The sequence below is a fragment of the Pseudomyrmex gracilis genome, unplaced genomic scaffold (genome assembly GCF_002006095.1).
Source record: "Pseudomyrmex gracilis isolate BER0280 unplaced genomic scaffold, ASM200609v1 scaffold_51, whole genome shotgun sequence".
NCBI lineage: Eukaryota > Metazoa > Arthropoda > Insecta > Hymenoptera > Formicidae > Pseudomyrmex > Pseudomyrmex gracilis.
This window is the reverse complement of record NW_018020635.1, coordinates 616099-633599: the sequence shown is the minus strand read 5'-3', so window position 1 is coordinate 633599 and position 17501 is coordinate 616099. Positions and strand designations below refer to the sequence as shown.

Genomic DNA, 17501 nt, shown 5'->3' with positions numbered 1-17501 from the left:
AAAAATTCACGACTTTTTGTTCATTCGACCGTTGGGAGTTTCCGCCGTACGCTGTTTTTTTTATGTCATAACAAATGGTCGATCTCCGATTTTTGGTGAAAAATCGAGATGAGAATACAATTAATGAAGAAATAGAAGTTAATAAAAATATTAATAGAAATAATCACAAACAAATTAGTAAAACAAGTACCTAATAATCGGAAGATCATGTGATATTTGACGACAAAAAAAAAAAAAAATGACTACTGCTCGTGTGTTTGCGCAACTCAGCGGAGCGCTGTTCAGCAGAAGATCCATAAATGTTTTTATTAAAAATGATTGTTACAAGCAAGTGCTACCGTCACGCTCGCATTATGTAATTAAAAAAAAAAAAAAAATGACGTCGATTCGTCTGTCGGTTTGAATTCCGAATTCGAACGAACCGCCACCGTGTCGCTTCCTCTCTCCCTTCTACCGTCGTGGGTGTTGACGATAGCACAGATGGCAGCAGACCACCATTCTCTCAGTGCCTCTTGGAATTTTCATTTTACTGAATCGCGCTGGTTCGAGTTTGCACGCGAACGCGTTGTGATTCTCTCACGCACGCTTGAATTTTGAGTTTTTCCTGGACCCGTTCGGATTCAAAATGCTGCTGAAACCTGTGCTGCTTCTGTGCTGGACCTTGGCGATTGTCTCAGGTAATTTTGCGAGAATTCCGTTTCTCTCGCCGCAGTAACGGCAGCTGGGATATTACAAAGCGCCGCGCAACCCTTTCGGCGCGACGTCGAAATTTCTCGTCGTCCTTGGTGTCGCGAGACCGATTGATCTCTCATGACAAGAGATGAAAACAATCTCGTCCCGGATCTTATCTTTCATCCCGATCGCGAGAAATTTCGATCCCCGCGTATCCTCGGCGAGGTTTCGGACGTAACGATATCGGAGAAAAGACGCCATGATGAGAGAGGTGCGGAGAGGCGCGTTTCTCGGTTTTTCCGCACGTAAATTGTCATGGAAAATTCGAGTGCATCGGTACTCGCGCACCGACGCGTCGCCGAGATGCCGATCATTCGGTGCCAAGCGCTGATGATTAATCGCCGAAACGAACGTATCATGGCGCGACATTGGATGACATCGCGACGCGATCCGGAGAAAAAGGAAGCCAGGATCGCGCGCATAAACAGCAGTATTGTGTTACGCGATAAGAAACTATCGCTTTGTTGCCGGACGGGATTTACGTTACGGATTTATAATCGCGGGAACGCGCGACGACGCCTCTCTTCTCTCGTTAAAAAAAAAAAAAAATCATTACCGTGAATTTAAATTGACTATTTTAGTTTTTTTTTTTTCGGCGAATCGCGCGATTCTTCGCAGAAACCGGTTAATCCCCATCTTCTTTTCTTTCTGCGTTGAACTTTGCACCTTCTTTGTTTAGTTGACAGATACTTTTTTCTTCGCACAATTTTGCGGCGCAGAAACGCTGAATATTTATGAATTTATTTGACGTAACGGCGATAGTTTAACATTATTTATTTAATGCGACACAATAATAAACGTATAAAAGTATTTTTATTCTAAATTTCTGCTTTTCTTTACGGTATATACTTCTATCTTTCTTCCGATCAAAGATCTTGCGATATTATGCCAAAAAGATGAATCATTACGATAATATAAAAATACAAATTGTGCTTATGTAACTGAGTGTTATGTTTTCAATAGCTGACACTGGTGTTCGTTCCAATGCGGCTGATGGAGATGTATCCGCAATTACATCGGAAACCTACAAACCGCCTGTCAGCACTAATGATGCACAAACAGATGTAAATGTTGATGTTAAAACTCCGCCGAATGCAGATCCCAAAGAGTCTTCAAGTGTCAGTCCACACACAACAAAGCCAACAATTTCGACTACAACTTCCCACATAACTACAACCCCATCTACAACAACTACATCCACAACTACATCCGCGACTACAACTACTACCGCTAACACAACTACTACAACTTTGGCTCCTACAACTCCAGCACCAATAACTCCACTTCCTCCGCCAAGTACCGGCAAGTGGACGTTAAAAGATAAAAATAGCACGGTGTGCATTATCGTTCAAATGGCTGCGCAGTTCAATATTTCTTACACCAATGCCAACAATGTGGTGAGTACACGGAAGGCACATGACGTATATCCACAAAAAAAATACCTTGTTAACAAAATTTTCAGAGTATCTCGAAACTAGCAAAATCTGGTAACAAACACAAGTGCTTTTTTTTTTATAGAAATTTCCTAGCATCGCAATACTGTTTGTATAAATTTCTATAGCGAGAGATCATTGTTGCAAATTTTATTTTTCTTGCAGACGATCAGCAAAGCGATGGATGTACCTAGCAACAGTAATTACACAGGAGACTGTGGCAAAACCGAACAAAATCTGACGCTGTCGTGGAAGTCGCACAACAATTCTAACAGTCAGAACAATTTTACGCTTCATTTCGTGAAAAACGAGACGGACAAGCATTATTCTCTTCATCACTTGGAGATCTCTTTGGCACCGCAGGAATTTCCGAGTAACACAACAAGTACGATGAAGTTTTATCTTCAACAAATTGCGTCATACTTTGATATTGCTTGATTTGTTTTCTTTTCTAAGAAGAACTTTTATTTCCTTTTTAGATAAGACCGTGACTGTGGTACATATGGCGCCGCAATTCGACACCGGATTAAGCAACTCTTACAGATGCCTCAAGGAACAATCGCTGAACTTAACTCTCCCGAATAACAACGCAACTATCGGACACATAAAAGTGTCACACTTGCAGTTCCAAGCTTTCAGAGGTGACAACACCACAGTTTTTGGTCTGGGTAAGTGTTGTTGTTTCATCCGTCGCGCGCCACAATTGAACGCGACTATACGATCCGTTTTTTTTTTTTCGCAGTTTTTTCCGTGCGTTAGCACCGAACAAATCCGCGTCTCTTAATCTTATTTGTTCTAGTCGAGTTAATGTGTTTCTTTCTTATCTTTTTCAGCCAAGGATTGTTCGTTTGATACGCCTGACATCGTTCCCATAACAGTGGGTTGCGCATTGGCCGCCTTAGTCTTTATCGTATTGGTTGCGTATCTCTTCGGCCGCAGGCGAAGTCAGACCCGCGGTTATCTTAGCATGTAAACCGAGCAGCCGGTGTAGGCTGCTTTCTTCTTTCTTCCTTTATTTTATTATTTTTTTTTTTTAATCGTTAAACTTGTAATTTTTTTATGCTATTTTCTGTTTATCGTCGAATCGATCATCTTAATGGAGAATTTAAGTAGTTTATTATTTTTTGTGTTCTATAGCCACGAGAGGGAGGGCTGTGACACGTTAAGAGGAACTATAGTTTATACGTTTATAAAAAGGTTATCGCGTCGCGTGCGGAAATGTGTATATTAGAGAAAAAGAGACGGAGAAAAAGAAAAAAAAATTATATATATGTGTATACATACATCCATATCGCGTAGCGGTACGATATTGATACAGAGAGCGGGTGATAATTTCGCAAAGCGACTGTGCCCCGATCCGCAAGGGCGATACTCTTTCCGATAAGAATTTCAAAGTAACGTAGTTAAGTTGTGTAAGATCTGCATTACGTCTTCGCTGCATCCGAGTTTTTTTCGATTGGCAGCAAGGATTTTTTTTTCTTTTTTTTTTTTTCTTATCTTCCAAACGCGATCATGGCGTAAAGCAACAGTAAAGAGGATTTCTTTTTTTTTTTCTTTTTTTTTTGTGTACGTTGTAGCGTTTGAGAACTAGGATGTGTTGAACACTCGTCGTTCTGAAGCCATAGTTTCCTGTGTATTACGGAGAAATATTTACATGTGTAAAACGCGAAACTTCGCCCTTATATGTTCTTCTGTTTTTCTTTTTTTTTTTTAAGAGAGTGAATCGTTGTCCTGACTTCACCACGATGCGACATTTATGTTTTTACGTCGCGCGCTTTATGTATATCGGGTTGCGGTTCGATTACGTCTCGTATTCGAATTCTTTTTACTTGAAACGTACTACTACATTGCGGTAACAAGCCAATTGTTTGTATATTAGCCCTAGGTGTGCGTGCGCGCGTGAGTGAAATCGGAAAAAGATACTACTGTGTGAAGAAGCACGAGCTGAGCTTGGTAATATTGAAGAAAAAAAAGAAAAAAAAAAGTCAATGAGTTGTGCTTCTTCGGAAATGAGCACACACAGATTTTTAGGTACTACGAAAGGTGCAATCTTTTTAGACATAAAAAAAACAAAATGTTAACTTCAATTATATATATATATATAGTGTGAGTGAGCTGTAACTCAATATCTTTAAACAATACATGCGACTTTTTTGAAAAAAAAAAAAAAAAAATTTCTTTCAAGAGAGATGAGCGAATTTGAATATGTTCTAATGTAAAATGACACAGTTTTGAAAACGAAAAATAAATATACATACTGCTTCTATAGAAGTGCTGGTGATTTTCTCAATGGCAAGTTCTTGTGCGCATTCGAAGAAAAATTTGTATTTATAGAAAGTAATTTCCCGTAAAGTAATTAAACGCTTAACTCGAATCATTTTTCAACGGCTTTTATCTGGTTCGAGATAACATGTGAGGAAAAAACAAATAATGAGATCTGATGATTTGTCTCTGTAAACAATCTAGGAGAGGAAATTGCACAATCTTACAACAATCGGCAACAAAAAAAGCATTTTGCTGATGCACCACCGTCATGCACCGTGCTGCTTCATTAACGTTTATATTAATTGTGACAAGACTGAATGACTGAATAGTTAGGTGAAAGTGGAGGGCAAAAAGTAAAATCGAACAAATTTAACCATAATTGATTACAAAGTGCTGTACATAAAACGAGGTGGTGATGTACTGTCTTTTTGGATTATGTGAATTGAATGTACTCTGCGGCTAGGCAAAATCTATTCATTATTCAACAATAAATGAGATATTTCAACAATCTGCCTGTATCGTCCTTCCAGTTTTTCTTACAAATCATGAATCACGCGTTTTGATTCGAAACCAAGATGCGCACAACCAACAAGGACGCGAAAAAATCCGACTGTTTGCAAATTCAAACATTAGGGTGGCTCTTGTATTATTCATAACAATTTTTTTTAATTTTTTCACGACACCCAGAACGGTTCCAAGTGCTAAAAAAATAATCTGTGAAAAAGTTCACAGCCCAATTGGATAACGGGAAGAGGTGCTCCTGAGCTTTTAAACAATAAAGCAATAAAAATTATTTAAATTAGTTGTACACAAATAAAGTAATGGATAATAAAATGTATTTCTGACCCAGATCTGCAACTTTTGTTTAGCGTGTTTTTCAATACAATCAATAAACCGGAAGAATTGATTTATTACGCATTTAAATAATTGTTTTAAAGTTCAAGGACCCAGGAGCACGTATTTTTCTTGTCCGATCAAGGTGAAATTTTGCACAGATTATTTGTTTTTAGCACTTACAACCATTTTAGAGAGTGCGATAAAAATTTAAAGGTCGAAAATAAGCGCTACTCTATTCAAACGTGCTTTGCTCCAATAGGCCGGATTTTAATACACCTTCGACACGCATGTGTGAGAATCCTGGTAAAAGAACGCAATTTTTATTTCTCACACGTCTGAACACAGCCTTGTTTTTAAAAGAGAGAGCCAATCTTATTCGATTGGCTACATGAGCTTGTTTCTGAACGCAGTCAGGTGAGCAATATCGGGATGTTCGCTTTAGATTGGCAGCCTTTATCCGAGCGGTGCCAAATTCGCGCGAAACAAAGTCGGAGTTCGAGGGAGAGCAAGAACGGTAGAGTTTTACGTTTTCATTACGTGTTTATCGCGTTTAAAGTGAAATTAGTGAAAATGGCGTGAAATACACGAAGATATTCTTACTAGTGAACACATCGGAAACGAGAACGTGTCATTCTCTCGTTAACCAGGAAGTGAAACCAACTACGGTTGTAAAGTAAGTAAAAGAAACACTGTCTCTTTCTCTCGCTCTATATATATATATATCTCTATCTCATTTTATTGATATAAAACAAACGTACATAAATAACGCATAGGGAGATAACGATTAATAAATAGTACAAGTCAAAGTGAATTTATTCAAATGAAAAAAAGAAAAAAAAAGATCATTGCATCTGCCCGTTGTGGCCGTAATATCCTCTACTGAATGATTACAACTACAGATTTATTAATATTTACTTTGAACTCCGTGTTTTTAACACTTAATCGACCGTCTCGAGAGTGGAATCTCCAATTCGCGTAAACATCAAAGCTCACTCACTCTTGCGGCTCGGTAGCCGCTAAAAGCCGCTTCCGATCGATAAACGCTGGCAGCAAAAGAAAGCCGATTAATAGACTGCCGGTTGACAAACGAAACCCGTTCATAGGTTTCAGATATCCGGTCGATTGAGCGTCAAAAGAAAAAAATTTATACACAAATTTTTCTACGCCTATTAATTCTTTAGCACGATATAAAATTTGTGTGTGTGTGTGTGTGTGTGTTGTTGTTGTGTGTGTGTGTGTGTTGTGTGACAGTAAACTATATCTAAGTACATATATCTGTATGAAACATCTCTATCTATATAAAATTTTTTTTTTTTTATAATTTGAAAATTATTATAAAGATATCAGGTACTCCGAGGAAAGAACACTACAATTTAAGATATCATCGGCTTCCACGCGTTATTGTCGTTCTGAATCTGCGCGGCGGATTGCGTCTCCGATTGCAGCATGGACGCTTCCGGTTTGAAGAAGTCAATGATGGGATGATAGCTGTAATTAATTCTCTTCTGCGGCTCCTGGTATTCGTCGTCGAAGCCGCCGTTCTGCAGTCTCGACGTAGCGTCCACGTCCTGATCGTACGGCTGACTGTAACTAAACAGAGAAAAAGGATCAACGATCGCGCAATCAGATGTTAATTGACAAATTGGATAAGTTATAATGAAAAGTGCATGCTCACCGAATGGTGACGGAGCTGTTCATGGGAGTCTCCGTGTAATCCTCAACGTGGGAGGTGGACTCCCGTCTAAAGGGCGGCCTGTTGAGTCGGTTCGGTCTAGTCCCCTTCGTCAACGGTCCTTTGTAACCCGGTGCTCGCGTGTTGGGCGCGTGCTGCTGCGGCAATTTGTCGTACGGCCTCGGGATAGGCGCGGGCTTCTTGTGTCTGTTTCTGTTGGGAATGGTGAAGCTGGGCCTGTTCGTCGGACTGACCTCCAGCACCGGCTTCTTGTTGCTGGATCCTGTGGCAAACGGGACGTGTTCACCGAGATCGTAGTCGACTGGTGAACGAGTGATAATCAAGGACGTACCGAGGATGGAATCGAAACTCGAGATGGGATTAGGAAACTTGCTGACTTGATTGAGACCATTGGGCTTGTTTATGTCCTGGAAGTCGTCCTTCTGATCGTTGATCGTAGCGAAGTCCGCGCCCGGGAACGTCTCCTTCTTCTTCGGCGGGGGATCCTTCTGATGCGGCGGAAAGATCTCGGAGTAGCCGTGCACGTGGCAGCTGCAGCAGGTCGGCACCTTGAATATGTCCATGTGCAGTCCCAGTTTCTGATCCCACGTCAGCAGCCGGTGATAGTTGTAAATTTGCACGCAGGAGGAACGATAGTTCTCGGAAATGAACGAGCAGCTTGATTGCGGATTGCTAAAAATAAATTATTTTATACATCATCGTTCAAAGAGAAAGAGAGAGAAAATAATTTAAAGATAATTTTGAAAATAAATACAATAACAAACGCAATTATTTTTTATATTTGCATCTTTTCGTCCAGTAAATTATTCATTCGACGTATAATTTATCAAAAGTTTTTTATTCTGCTGATTAAAGAAACGCCTTACGTAAATTGCTAATTGATGCGCAAATAAATTGCCTTTCGCAATTTAATTCAGACGTTTATTAATACTTACGAGCATTTTTCGAGTCGTATCGTCTGGGTGTGTTCACCTGTATTTATTATATACTTCCAGACACCGGAAGCGGCTCTCGCCAATTGCGGGCGGGCGTATTTGACAGTTGACGGACAGGTGAAACCCTCTTCCACGTTGTCGAAGGGATTGTCGGATCTTCTGTGAACCGGAGACGTGTATGTATTATACGTGGTGAGTAATATAATGCGAGTGAACAAATAAAAGAAATTTAATTTTCACCTTTTGATTTCGTTACTCTCGTATCTGTTTTCGTAGCGATTCTCGTATTTGGTCTCCAACGGCAAAGGTACGGGCAATTTTTCCTCGGCACTTCCCGCATCTTCCTGCGCCTTGTAATCCGTGAGCAGTGCCGCTACCATTTCCTTGTTGGATCTTAAACTCCTCATTATCGCCTCGCTATGAAGGTAAGACCGTTGTTAAAATTTTTCTCGCGAAAGCGAACGAAATAAAAAAACTCCGATATGTGCAACTCGTTAATTTAACAATGCCGTCACAATGATTTTTATAATTACGCGCTCTCGCTGTTTTTTATGTACGTCTTTAAAATTGCCGCCGTGTTCTCGGCTCTTCCGAGAAGAGAATCTGCGGAAAGTGAAAACTCCGCGGAGCAATTAAGACGAGTCCGGGAGAATTTTTTATCTCCCGATCGTGTATGCAAATTCACTGCGTAACAATGTCCGTCATTAATTCAACGCCGAAACGAAAGTTCGGGGGCTGATACTCACTGCGGATAATCGTTGGCCTCGAGACACACTGTCTTCGTGAAGAAAGTGCATTCGTTTTCCGTGGGCTTCCTTTTCGGTTCGCTCGGCCGTTTAGACGGTCGCATGACGGGCGGCCGCAACGGAACTGCAAAAAAAAAAAAAAAAACGATTATTGTTTTTCGTCTCGTGATGCGTTTGTCGCGCGCAAACGCAGAAGAAGAACGCACAAAAACTGACCTGCGTAAACGTTTCTTCTGTTTGTCGCGGACGGCCTCAGGGGTCGCGACGACTTGATGTGGACGGGTCGTCGTCGATCGCCAGTTCTTATCAGTCGCAATTCCTGCGCCTGTAATTTTGAAAATTTGTCTCACGCGAAAAAAAAATTATGTTGGATCGATTATTCTGATTTTTCCTTGATGTTTTTTTTCAATATATAGAAAAACTTTACTTATATTAATTCGTTAATAATGTGCGCGACACAAAGTGTAACTCGCAATCGCAAATTCGTCGTGCGAATGTTTCAAGTCGCGCGAATATATTCTTTTCGCAATTATAAGCGCGTGGCTGCGCACATTGTCTGCGCGCGCTGACCTTAATGATCACTTTTACGTAAGTTTATTTAGGAGAAACGTCGTTTAATTACGCCAACAAGTTCATTTCGCTACCAGATTCGTTTAACGCTCGTTGATAATTAAGATGAAAAGAAAAAACAAAGCCTCTTATATTTCGCTATGCAAAAGAATGAATCAAAAATGAATCAACAGCATCAGTTCAATATATCCTTGATGCAAAATCAGTATTTATAGAACTACACACAGCAGATAGTTGTTTCAAGAATCTCGATGTTAATTAATCGCACATTCAATTGAACTATTTATTTTTGTGACAGCCCGTGATATCGATTTTAATTGAAGCAACTCCATTTTTTTTTTTTAATGCACGTGGACTGTCACAGGACCAGTCTACTTCTGTAATTAAGCTCGCCGTGATACTCCGTCCGTTGCTTATCTGCGCGTTCGACCGGACGAAATAAATCCGGTCTATATATCTGTACGCTAATTAATGAATAGAAAGTCAAGATGTATTCGGCACGGTGACGCGCGAGATCGTTCACGAGACGAGGTCCCTACGACAACAGACGTCGCAATAAAATATATGTCGAACGCGTGAAAGTACTCGCATATAAAAGATGCCGTTTATAAAAGATCGACGCGCGAACTAAACTGTTCGCAAAAAAAAATCCGCGAGAGATCTGAACATGATCCGATCCGCGTGTTAGTTGCGAGAAAAAAATTTTTTTTAATTAATAATAACAAGAAGAAGATTCTTCGGGCTCAGGAGTCTTTAGACTAATGAATGAAAATAAATTTGTATTGTAAGAGCCGTTTTGCAGGATGTTATGCAGAGAATGTGCTTAATTATATATATATGTATACACATATATAATTTGAAATAATTTTTTTTCTCCATATAGGATGCTGCATCACATATATATATGAAGGACCCCGTATACCTCCCTAATTTTAAAATATTGCGAAAAAACTCCTTAGCCAGGAGTTTAAATTTTTAGAGATTAAAATTTGTTTAATCGAAAAAAAACTGTTGTAAGATTCGCGATAGAGATTTTTCCGCTGAAATCTCTCGCGAGACAATTTTCGATCGCAGAGTTCGTCATTTTTCACTTCGCATTTTCGACCTCAAAAAAAGAATGTATTATATAAGTCATCTCGCGATTCTTGTATGTTAAATCAACCGGCGCCGATTCAAGCGTCATCGGCTGTTTAGAAATCGCCTCGTGCGTGTGCGCGCGCGCGCGCGTGTGTGTGGAGAAGAGCGAATTTATTACACGCGTAAAATTCAATATTTATACAAACTGTGAGAAACTCGTTTCCCCGTCGGGGAAAACGCACGTATTTAATCGGCGGGATAAATCTCGCTAAAATTTACGACGTAAGCCGGACGCGTCAAATTTCGACTTTCTACATCGTTCGAGAAAAAGTCGGCGCGATAGATCACTTGCGTACAAGAATCATCAACGTACATATATTGTATAGAAAATTGCTTTTGGCAATCTCATTCCACGACGATCTCACCTCGGGTAATGCCTCGGGAGTCTCGTCATCCCGCTCGTCCTCGTCCGAATCCTCGGAATCCTCGGATACGAACCTCATCGTCATCACGTCCGCGTTGCTCGGCAGCGTCAGCTCCCTGCTCCCATTCTCTCTTCTGTTGTTTCCGTCGACGGGAAGCGGCGTGGTGGAAGTCGCGCTGGCGGAATCGTTGCTGGACGTTCTCGCGGAAATCAACCGCGCCAGCTTCTGCGGCGGAGTCGCGCGCGTTCTCGGTGTTACCGCCTGGGAAAAAAAAAGGAAAAACTCGAACTTTATAAACTAAGAAATATATTATCGGTCATCCGAGCCGATCGCAGGATGTTGTGCGGAAAACGGTATATATATATATATATATGCATATATATATTTGTTCGCGTGTAAATTTTTACGCGCGAGTTTTTTGAATTGAATATCAATTCGAACTTTTTTCATCCTCCGGCAATTGTTCGCAAAAGTAATATTCATTCAGCGAATGTTCTGCGATTTTTGGAACGGGAACAATTCGTAACGTGCTACATACTTTGCGCTTGGATGTGTGTCATGAGAAAAAAAGGAGCGCAAATCAAAGATGAATAATCTCGACAAGTAATCTCTTTCAGGAGCGCGAACGCGCGCTCCGCTCGCGTACATACTTCTTGAACTTTGCTCGTTTTGTTTTTGCCGTCCTCGCCGACGAGCCTGAGCGACGCCGATATCTTCTCCTGCGCTTTCTCGCCATCGTCGACGTTTACATCGCCGGCGTCCTTCTCGGCACAGATCGGGGACAGCAGTGCGACCGTCTGGAAAAGACGTACGAGAGACAAAAAGTTATTCCCGCACCCGCCAAACGAACCGTTAAATTACATCAGTAACGTTATCTGCTCGGAATAATAAAAAAAAAAAAAAAACCGGAATTTTCGATTTTAACGAATTCGCTAATTGGCTTCTAAGGTCAATCAACTTTTGTGTTTAATCTCTAATCTCTGTGGCGGTGTGGCAAAACTTAAAAACTGTCAGCTCGCGAAACGGTACCCGACGCGGAATATCCGACTGAAATTTTCGCAACTAAATTAATACGTTAATTAATATATATCTGATATATTTTTAATTAGAGAACGTCGCGCGCGCGCATATTGTTTTAACGAGACGCGAGTGAAAACCCATTGGCTCGCGCAGCAAGAAGGGACAATATAAAAATAAAAATGCAACTTCCGGAAAGAAACAATCGTGTAACGAGCGTGCGATGATCCCGCTATACGGTATAGCGTATATATATATATGCGCGCTCGGGAACCGCAGGGAAGCGTAAATTACGTTACGCGTCTCTCGTTTGCCAAGAGCGAGCGAGCGAGCGAGCGAGCGGACCGATTATCGCGCAAGAGATCTTCCTTTTTTCGTTGTTTTTTGCGAGAAGGATGTCCGTCTCCGAGGAAACAACGGGCGCGCATTCGTTGCACCGGAAGTTGCGGCCACGCTTTTTGCGCGGCACGTGGGAGAGCTCGCGCGCTCTTTTTGTGCAATCGTTGAGAAAAAAAGGAGCTCCTTAAAAAAAAAAAAAAGAGAATCCCCCGCGTTCGTGAAAGTATATACAATACTTGGTGTATACATTCCGATCGTCCCGATGATTGATGATCCGTTAAATACAAGAGTCTCAGGCGCGTAATTTATATCACACGTGTATATAATTATCGCGGAGAGAGACCGCGAATTTCGTGAAAGTTACAAAACGATCGCGATTTAAATCGACATAAAAGTTTTGGCGATCATGTACAATATAATTAAGCGACGCGCGCGATAATCGTTTTTTTCTAATGTAATTAGCTTCAATCCGAGTAGTTGTAATTATTTCAAGCGAGATCGCGATCTTTTTTTTTTTTTTTTTTTTTTTTTTTTTGAGAAAGTCGTCAACGTTGCAAATTTATATACACTTGCTATGTGTATTCAATGAGCCGAAGAGAACGAGATCGCGCTCCTATCGATAATATTCTTCGAAGTTTCGCATAAACGTGGATCGATCGAGCCGCAAATTAACTCTCGTTAATTCTGTTTGTGCGTAATACACAAGTAAAAAATAGATCTCCCCCCCGTATCTCTCGGTCAAAACACCGAGTCGGCGACTAGTTTCGCTAATATACGATCGAACGCGGCAAAAACCGGATGATTTTATGCGCGCACTACCTAATCACGACACGCGCATCGTGCGATACGCATCGTGTAACTAGCAGAACCGAGTTTGTAACGTGATCGGCGAAGAGAGTTTTATTGTTATTTAATTTTTAACGCACTCCGATGTAAAATTTCTTGCCGAGTAAAAAATCGACATAGTTTTTTATAAACCTGGCGTACTGCGATTTGTATAATTAGATTAAAGAAAAAAACATGTTTTCTTTGTTATCGTTATTTATTAGACGCACATGTGGTTAATGTTGTTAATTTTCGATAAAAATTTATTTGCGTCTATTTATCTACTAATGCAAAAAATTGAGCTACTAGTTGCGAAAGTTTTTTGCAGGACAATTACAAGATTATTAATTTTCCCTCTTTTGTTTTTCGATCGACGAAACGATCTGGTATAATCATCGAGCCGAACAGACGGATTTCACTGACATTCAGATGTCAGCTTTTCCAAGCAATCAACGATATCATCGCGTGACTGCGTGCGAGAGCGCATCGCGATACGAGCGTTTTTTCCGTCGAGTCTCCCGGAGAATTTCATATTCATCGAGCTGATAAAAAGGCTTTCGCGCGAGAGCGAACTCGGTGGTGTTTCCACCGCGCGTGCGAGGAGGTGTCTATTACTTTTCCTCGTTCCGGCGAACCGCCGCGGATCAAGGTCGCAGCAAAGGTTGTTCCACTTTGGACCGGCTGATGCGGAAAGCGTCACGCGGTCGTAAAATTCAAATGATGGGAAATTAATTCTTTTTTTTTGTTTTTTTTAAACGAAGCTAAGAAAGTGGAACTTGGAGCATCTAAGGCAGCCAATAACATTATTTCTTGCGATAACAAATTAGTAGCCTGAGATAACGATCTAGTGATTCCTTCGCTACCGAACTGTGCAATCTTACCAGCAGCACCCAGCACGACCGTCCTATCCTCATCCTAAGGAGCCACCAAGATTCATTAACAGCGTCAGTATCGATCAGCAATCTACCACTGTCACTGTCACTGCAACTGTTTACAGAAATCTCTTCGCACTGTCATGGATCGGTGTCGTTCAACACTCAACCAAGGGATTGTCTTCAACATCCGCGCGCGAAATTGCTCGTCCTCCAAAGCTACCACGAAGACTGGCGCGAAGATCAGGCCGAGGATCAGGACACACGCAACGAAGGACCCTCTGTTGCGGAGGGTACTCTTTCAGCACCGATGTCTGTTCGGCAAATCTGCGTCCAGCCGATCTGTGCTCTCTTCGAACTGGCGCGAAACGGTAGCTCACCTGCTCCCGTGGTAGGAGACGAAGAGCCTCCCCGTGTGGTCTACGCGTGGGGAGAATGTAGGAACCCGGGATCTCCCCCTCGTGCAGCCGTGACCGAGAAAACCGGATCATTGTCGGGTTGGTGGATAAGCGTGTCGTACCGAAGAGAAGGAAGAAGTCGGCCAGCCGAGCTCCTCCTCTACGTCTGTATACACGAGAGAGCGCGCGCGCGCACGCTTTACTCTCGGCCGAGACAGCGTGCAGCATCTCGCACGCTTGCGTATACACGATGATATACCAGGTGTCCCGGGTGTTTTCGTTGTGTGCTTCTGTCATTCTATTTGTTATTTTTGAACAACATTATATGTCGTACATTTGAAAGAACAATCGATTCTGATGAAGGTTTTAGATTATATCTGACACAAAAGCAGTTTCAAAGATCACACGAGAAACTCTCTCTGGTACTGTTTTTTTATTTCAATAAACTTTATTTAAACTTTTGCAAAATCAACTGAATTGTGTTTCTGTTTGTAAAAAAAAAAATTGCTATCTTCTGAGCAAGTTCACAATCAGTGAATTTGTAAGTGAGAAAACGAAGTAAGAAAACGGAGCGAGACACCTTGTGGATCGTGGTTGTACATCGAGTTAACAGATGATCAACACACGCTGTTCTTGCTATGATTGCTATTCCGGATCTGGTACTTTCGATGTGATGCTCTCTATTGTATCGAGAAAGTTTTTCCTCGCCGTCGATCATCATCGCGATCTTTTTGTCGCGTGCGTGAAGCAGGTGACTTCACAGATCTACTACGTGTACACGGACGCGTCTTCGGCAATAACCTATATAAAGATAGAAAGCCGGCGTTGCTTCTCACAAATTTTGTTGCACGATCCTTGCTTTGTAATATTATGTAAACAGAAAGTTTTTTTTTTTTTTTTTTTTTAATTCAAACATAGTTTGATTTACACGCAAGTGCACGCGAACGCTTTCTACGCGGGTGGAGTGCACCCGCGTAGAAAAAAGTTTTTGTATTACATGAGAATCGTTTAGTTTCATCGTCTGCTGCTTTTGACGAAGGCAAAAAACACGCTAATACAGTTTTTACACAAAGTGCATAGAATTTGTCTCTCAGAGATACAGAGAAAGAATATTTAAGATATACGCTCAATTTTTTGCGTTTTATTACAAAAACATATTCGCTCGCACAAAAATTCACACGAGAGAGCTTAACGACTACCTAAACCTGTTTTACGTTTTGTTTTACGATTGATATATATCGACGTACGAAGAGACCCAAGTCCGACCGATGAGATGTTTTCTCTATGATTGCCACTCTGCGTCTCTTACTTTCGATAACGCGATAAACTGCACATGATTGTTTAGAGAAAGTCTCTTTCAATTTTAGATTTTCTATGTGACGGTTTATCGATTATGCGCCTACTCTTGTGAATGAATACATCAATCTCCAAATGATTTCAGAAAGTATATCAATATCAACGTTTGTTACTTAACTCGAAAATTTCTTTTGATATTGTTTGAAAAAAACTGACGAACGTAAGATCTGAATAATTCTTGTCTAATTTGTATTTTGAGTGAATTATTGTAAAATATTTTAAGAGCTCGTAATAACATATCTGTTCTCTCTCTCTCTCTCTCTCTCTCTCTCTCTCTCTCTCTCTCTCTCTCTTTCTCTCTACATTCGTAATATTTTAATTTATAAGCAATGTGAGAAAAATTGTGACAAAAATATCGGTTGCTTAAAAAAATCAATTGTTGTTGAAAATAAAAAACCACATTTTTCTCTAAAAATCGGTGTCTCGCAAAAGAGAATAAATTGTATAACGTTACTATTAATGTGATTGCGAGCGTAAACTTTCTCACCCACAGATTAAATCACATAAAATTGCTTGGAAAGCGCACACCGGTCGCTGTAATAATATAATCGAGCGATCTATGTAACACACCCACGTGAAGAGGTAAACTGGCGAAAGTGATATATATTTTGCATACGTTGGTATAACACATTTGCGTGCATCTCGACACGTTAAAAAAAAAAAAAAAAAAAAAAAAAGAGCCGCGCGATTACTGAGATAGATACGCACGTTGTAAGGGAACACTTTCTCACACGTTAATTATATCTCACGTTCATTATGATTGTCATTTATAATAATACAACTGACTTAACGGTGAAATCTCTTATGAGTCTAAAAGAAGACTTAAATGTATACTCTGTAATTAATTAATGCACGTACGTCATTTAAAAAAAAAAACCTTGGAAATGTTTCAAGGCGATTTTTTTTTCGCGAATTAATTGAAATTTAATTTAATTGAAATTTAACTCACCGAGAGAGAGGATCGCGTCTACGATTTCGTTATATTTGTTGAGAGCGTAATAATACACATTTTGCGCGATCGCGTTTTGCGTACGCGATTTTTGCAATTAATTAACACACGTATTATTTGAGAAACTTTGAAAATATTTGAAACAATTTGTTTTTTTTACCCGCGAATTAACGTTAAATTAGAACTGAAATTAAACTCACTTAGTCGCGTCACAAATATACGGTTGTGTATGTTTGTTGTATGACCGTTTTTGATCGCTGCAGAAGTGAAACAGATGCCAAGAGATCGGCGCTGATGTTCGTCGCGAACGGGGAACACGCTCATGACTCGAAATTGATCACAACTCGAGAAACACGCACTTTGTTTCTAATGACAGCGGCTGCTCGATGACGACGGAAGGAGTGAAAGTCGCATGTACACGCGCGAATGACGTACCATTTTTCACGTACATACGCGCCGACTATACAGCCGGTATTTATCCGCGCTTGTCTTCGATTGGCGACGTGCTAACGCTAACCGTTAGAGAACGTTTGTGCTCAAATTGTTTCGGAGAAGTCGCCGTAGATAGAACACGCAGTTAATCTCTCCTTATAATATATTAACAATCGCTACGTGCTTGCCTACTTTCGCGTAAAAAAGACTGATTATTACGGAACACATTTTCTGTTCTGGGAAACGAAACTCCGCGCAACGTGTCTTATCGTCCGCTCGAGTCTTAATCTGCGACGCGGAGTGTTCAATGTGTTTTAAAATTGTGTGACAATCGAACAATTGTGTTTTACTCGGAGAAAAAAATTATTTCAACAGCAATTAAAAAAAACTGAAAACACATGTGAAAATTACATACTCGTGTAGCTTTATATTTTTTTTATCGTAAAATTTATTAGTCAATATCATAATATTTTATTATATTTTTGTTTTGGGTCAAAGAACAACCTTGTGAGTTATGTCGCGCTTTTTAAAGCACTTTCGTTGAGATTCTTTCTTTCGCGTTTAAATCTGTATATAATTTTGAGTCTTTAATAAAGTTAT

At 40.5% G+C, this 17501-nt stretch overlaps 2 protein-coding genes across 4 annotated transcripts; one reads left to right on the top strand and one right to left on the bottom strand.

The window, feature by feature from the left end:
* The first annotated feature begins 479 nt into the window (after nucleotides 1-479).
* On the top strand, nucleotides 480-4938 carry LOC109853598 (lysosome-associated membrane glycoprotein 1-like). 2 transcript variants are annotated; one of them, XM_020425867.1, is made up of 5 exons: nucleotides 480-677; nucleotides 1696-2129; nucleotides 2331-2550; nucleotides 2645-2833; nucleotides 2999-4938. In XM_020425867.1, the coding sequence occupies exons 1-5, from the start codon at nucleotides 626-628 to the stop codon at nucleotides 3136-3138; spliced, it is 1035 nt and encodes a 344-aa protein (XP_020281456.1). In that variant the 5' UTR covers nucleotides 480-625; the 3' UTR covers nucleotides 3139-4938. The 2 variants fall into 2 exon arrangements, with proteins under 2 accessions (XP_020281456.1, XP_020281455.1); XM_020425866.1 differs by lacking the exon at nucleotides 480-677 and adding an exon at nucleotides 1075-1162.
* Nucleotides 4939-5521: 583 nt separating this feature from the next.
* LOC109853597 (neurotrophin 1) lies at nucleotides 5522-13899 on the bottom strand. 2 transcript variants are annotated; one of them, XM_020425865.1, is made up of 10 exons: nucleotides 13776-13899; nucleotides 11364-11510; nucleotides 10714-10974; nucleotides 8858-8966; nucleotides 8642-8765; nucleotides 8136-8312; nucleotides 7896-8054; nucleotides 7292-7632; nucleotides 6943-7222; nucleotides 5524-6857 (listed from the first exon to the last, which is right to left on the bottom strand). In XM_020425865.1, exons 1-10 carry the CDS (start codon nucleotides 13806-13808, stop codon nucleotides 6641-6643), a joined length of 1848 nt encoding a protein of 615 aa, XP_020281454.1. In that variant the 5' UTR covers nucleotides 13809-13899; the 3' UTR covers nucleotides 5524-6640. The 2 variants fall into 2 exon arrangements, with proteins under 2 accessions (XP_020281452.1, XP_020281454.1); XM_020425863.1 differs by having other exon boundaries at nucleotides 5522-6857; nucleotides 6943-7632.
* Nucleotides 13900-17501: the final 3602 nt, after the last annotated feature.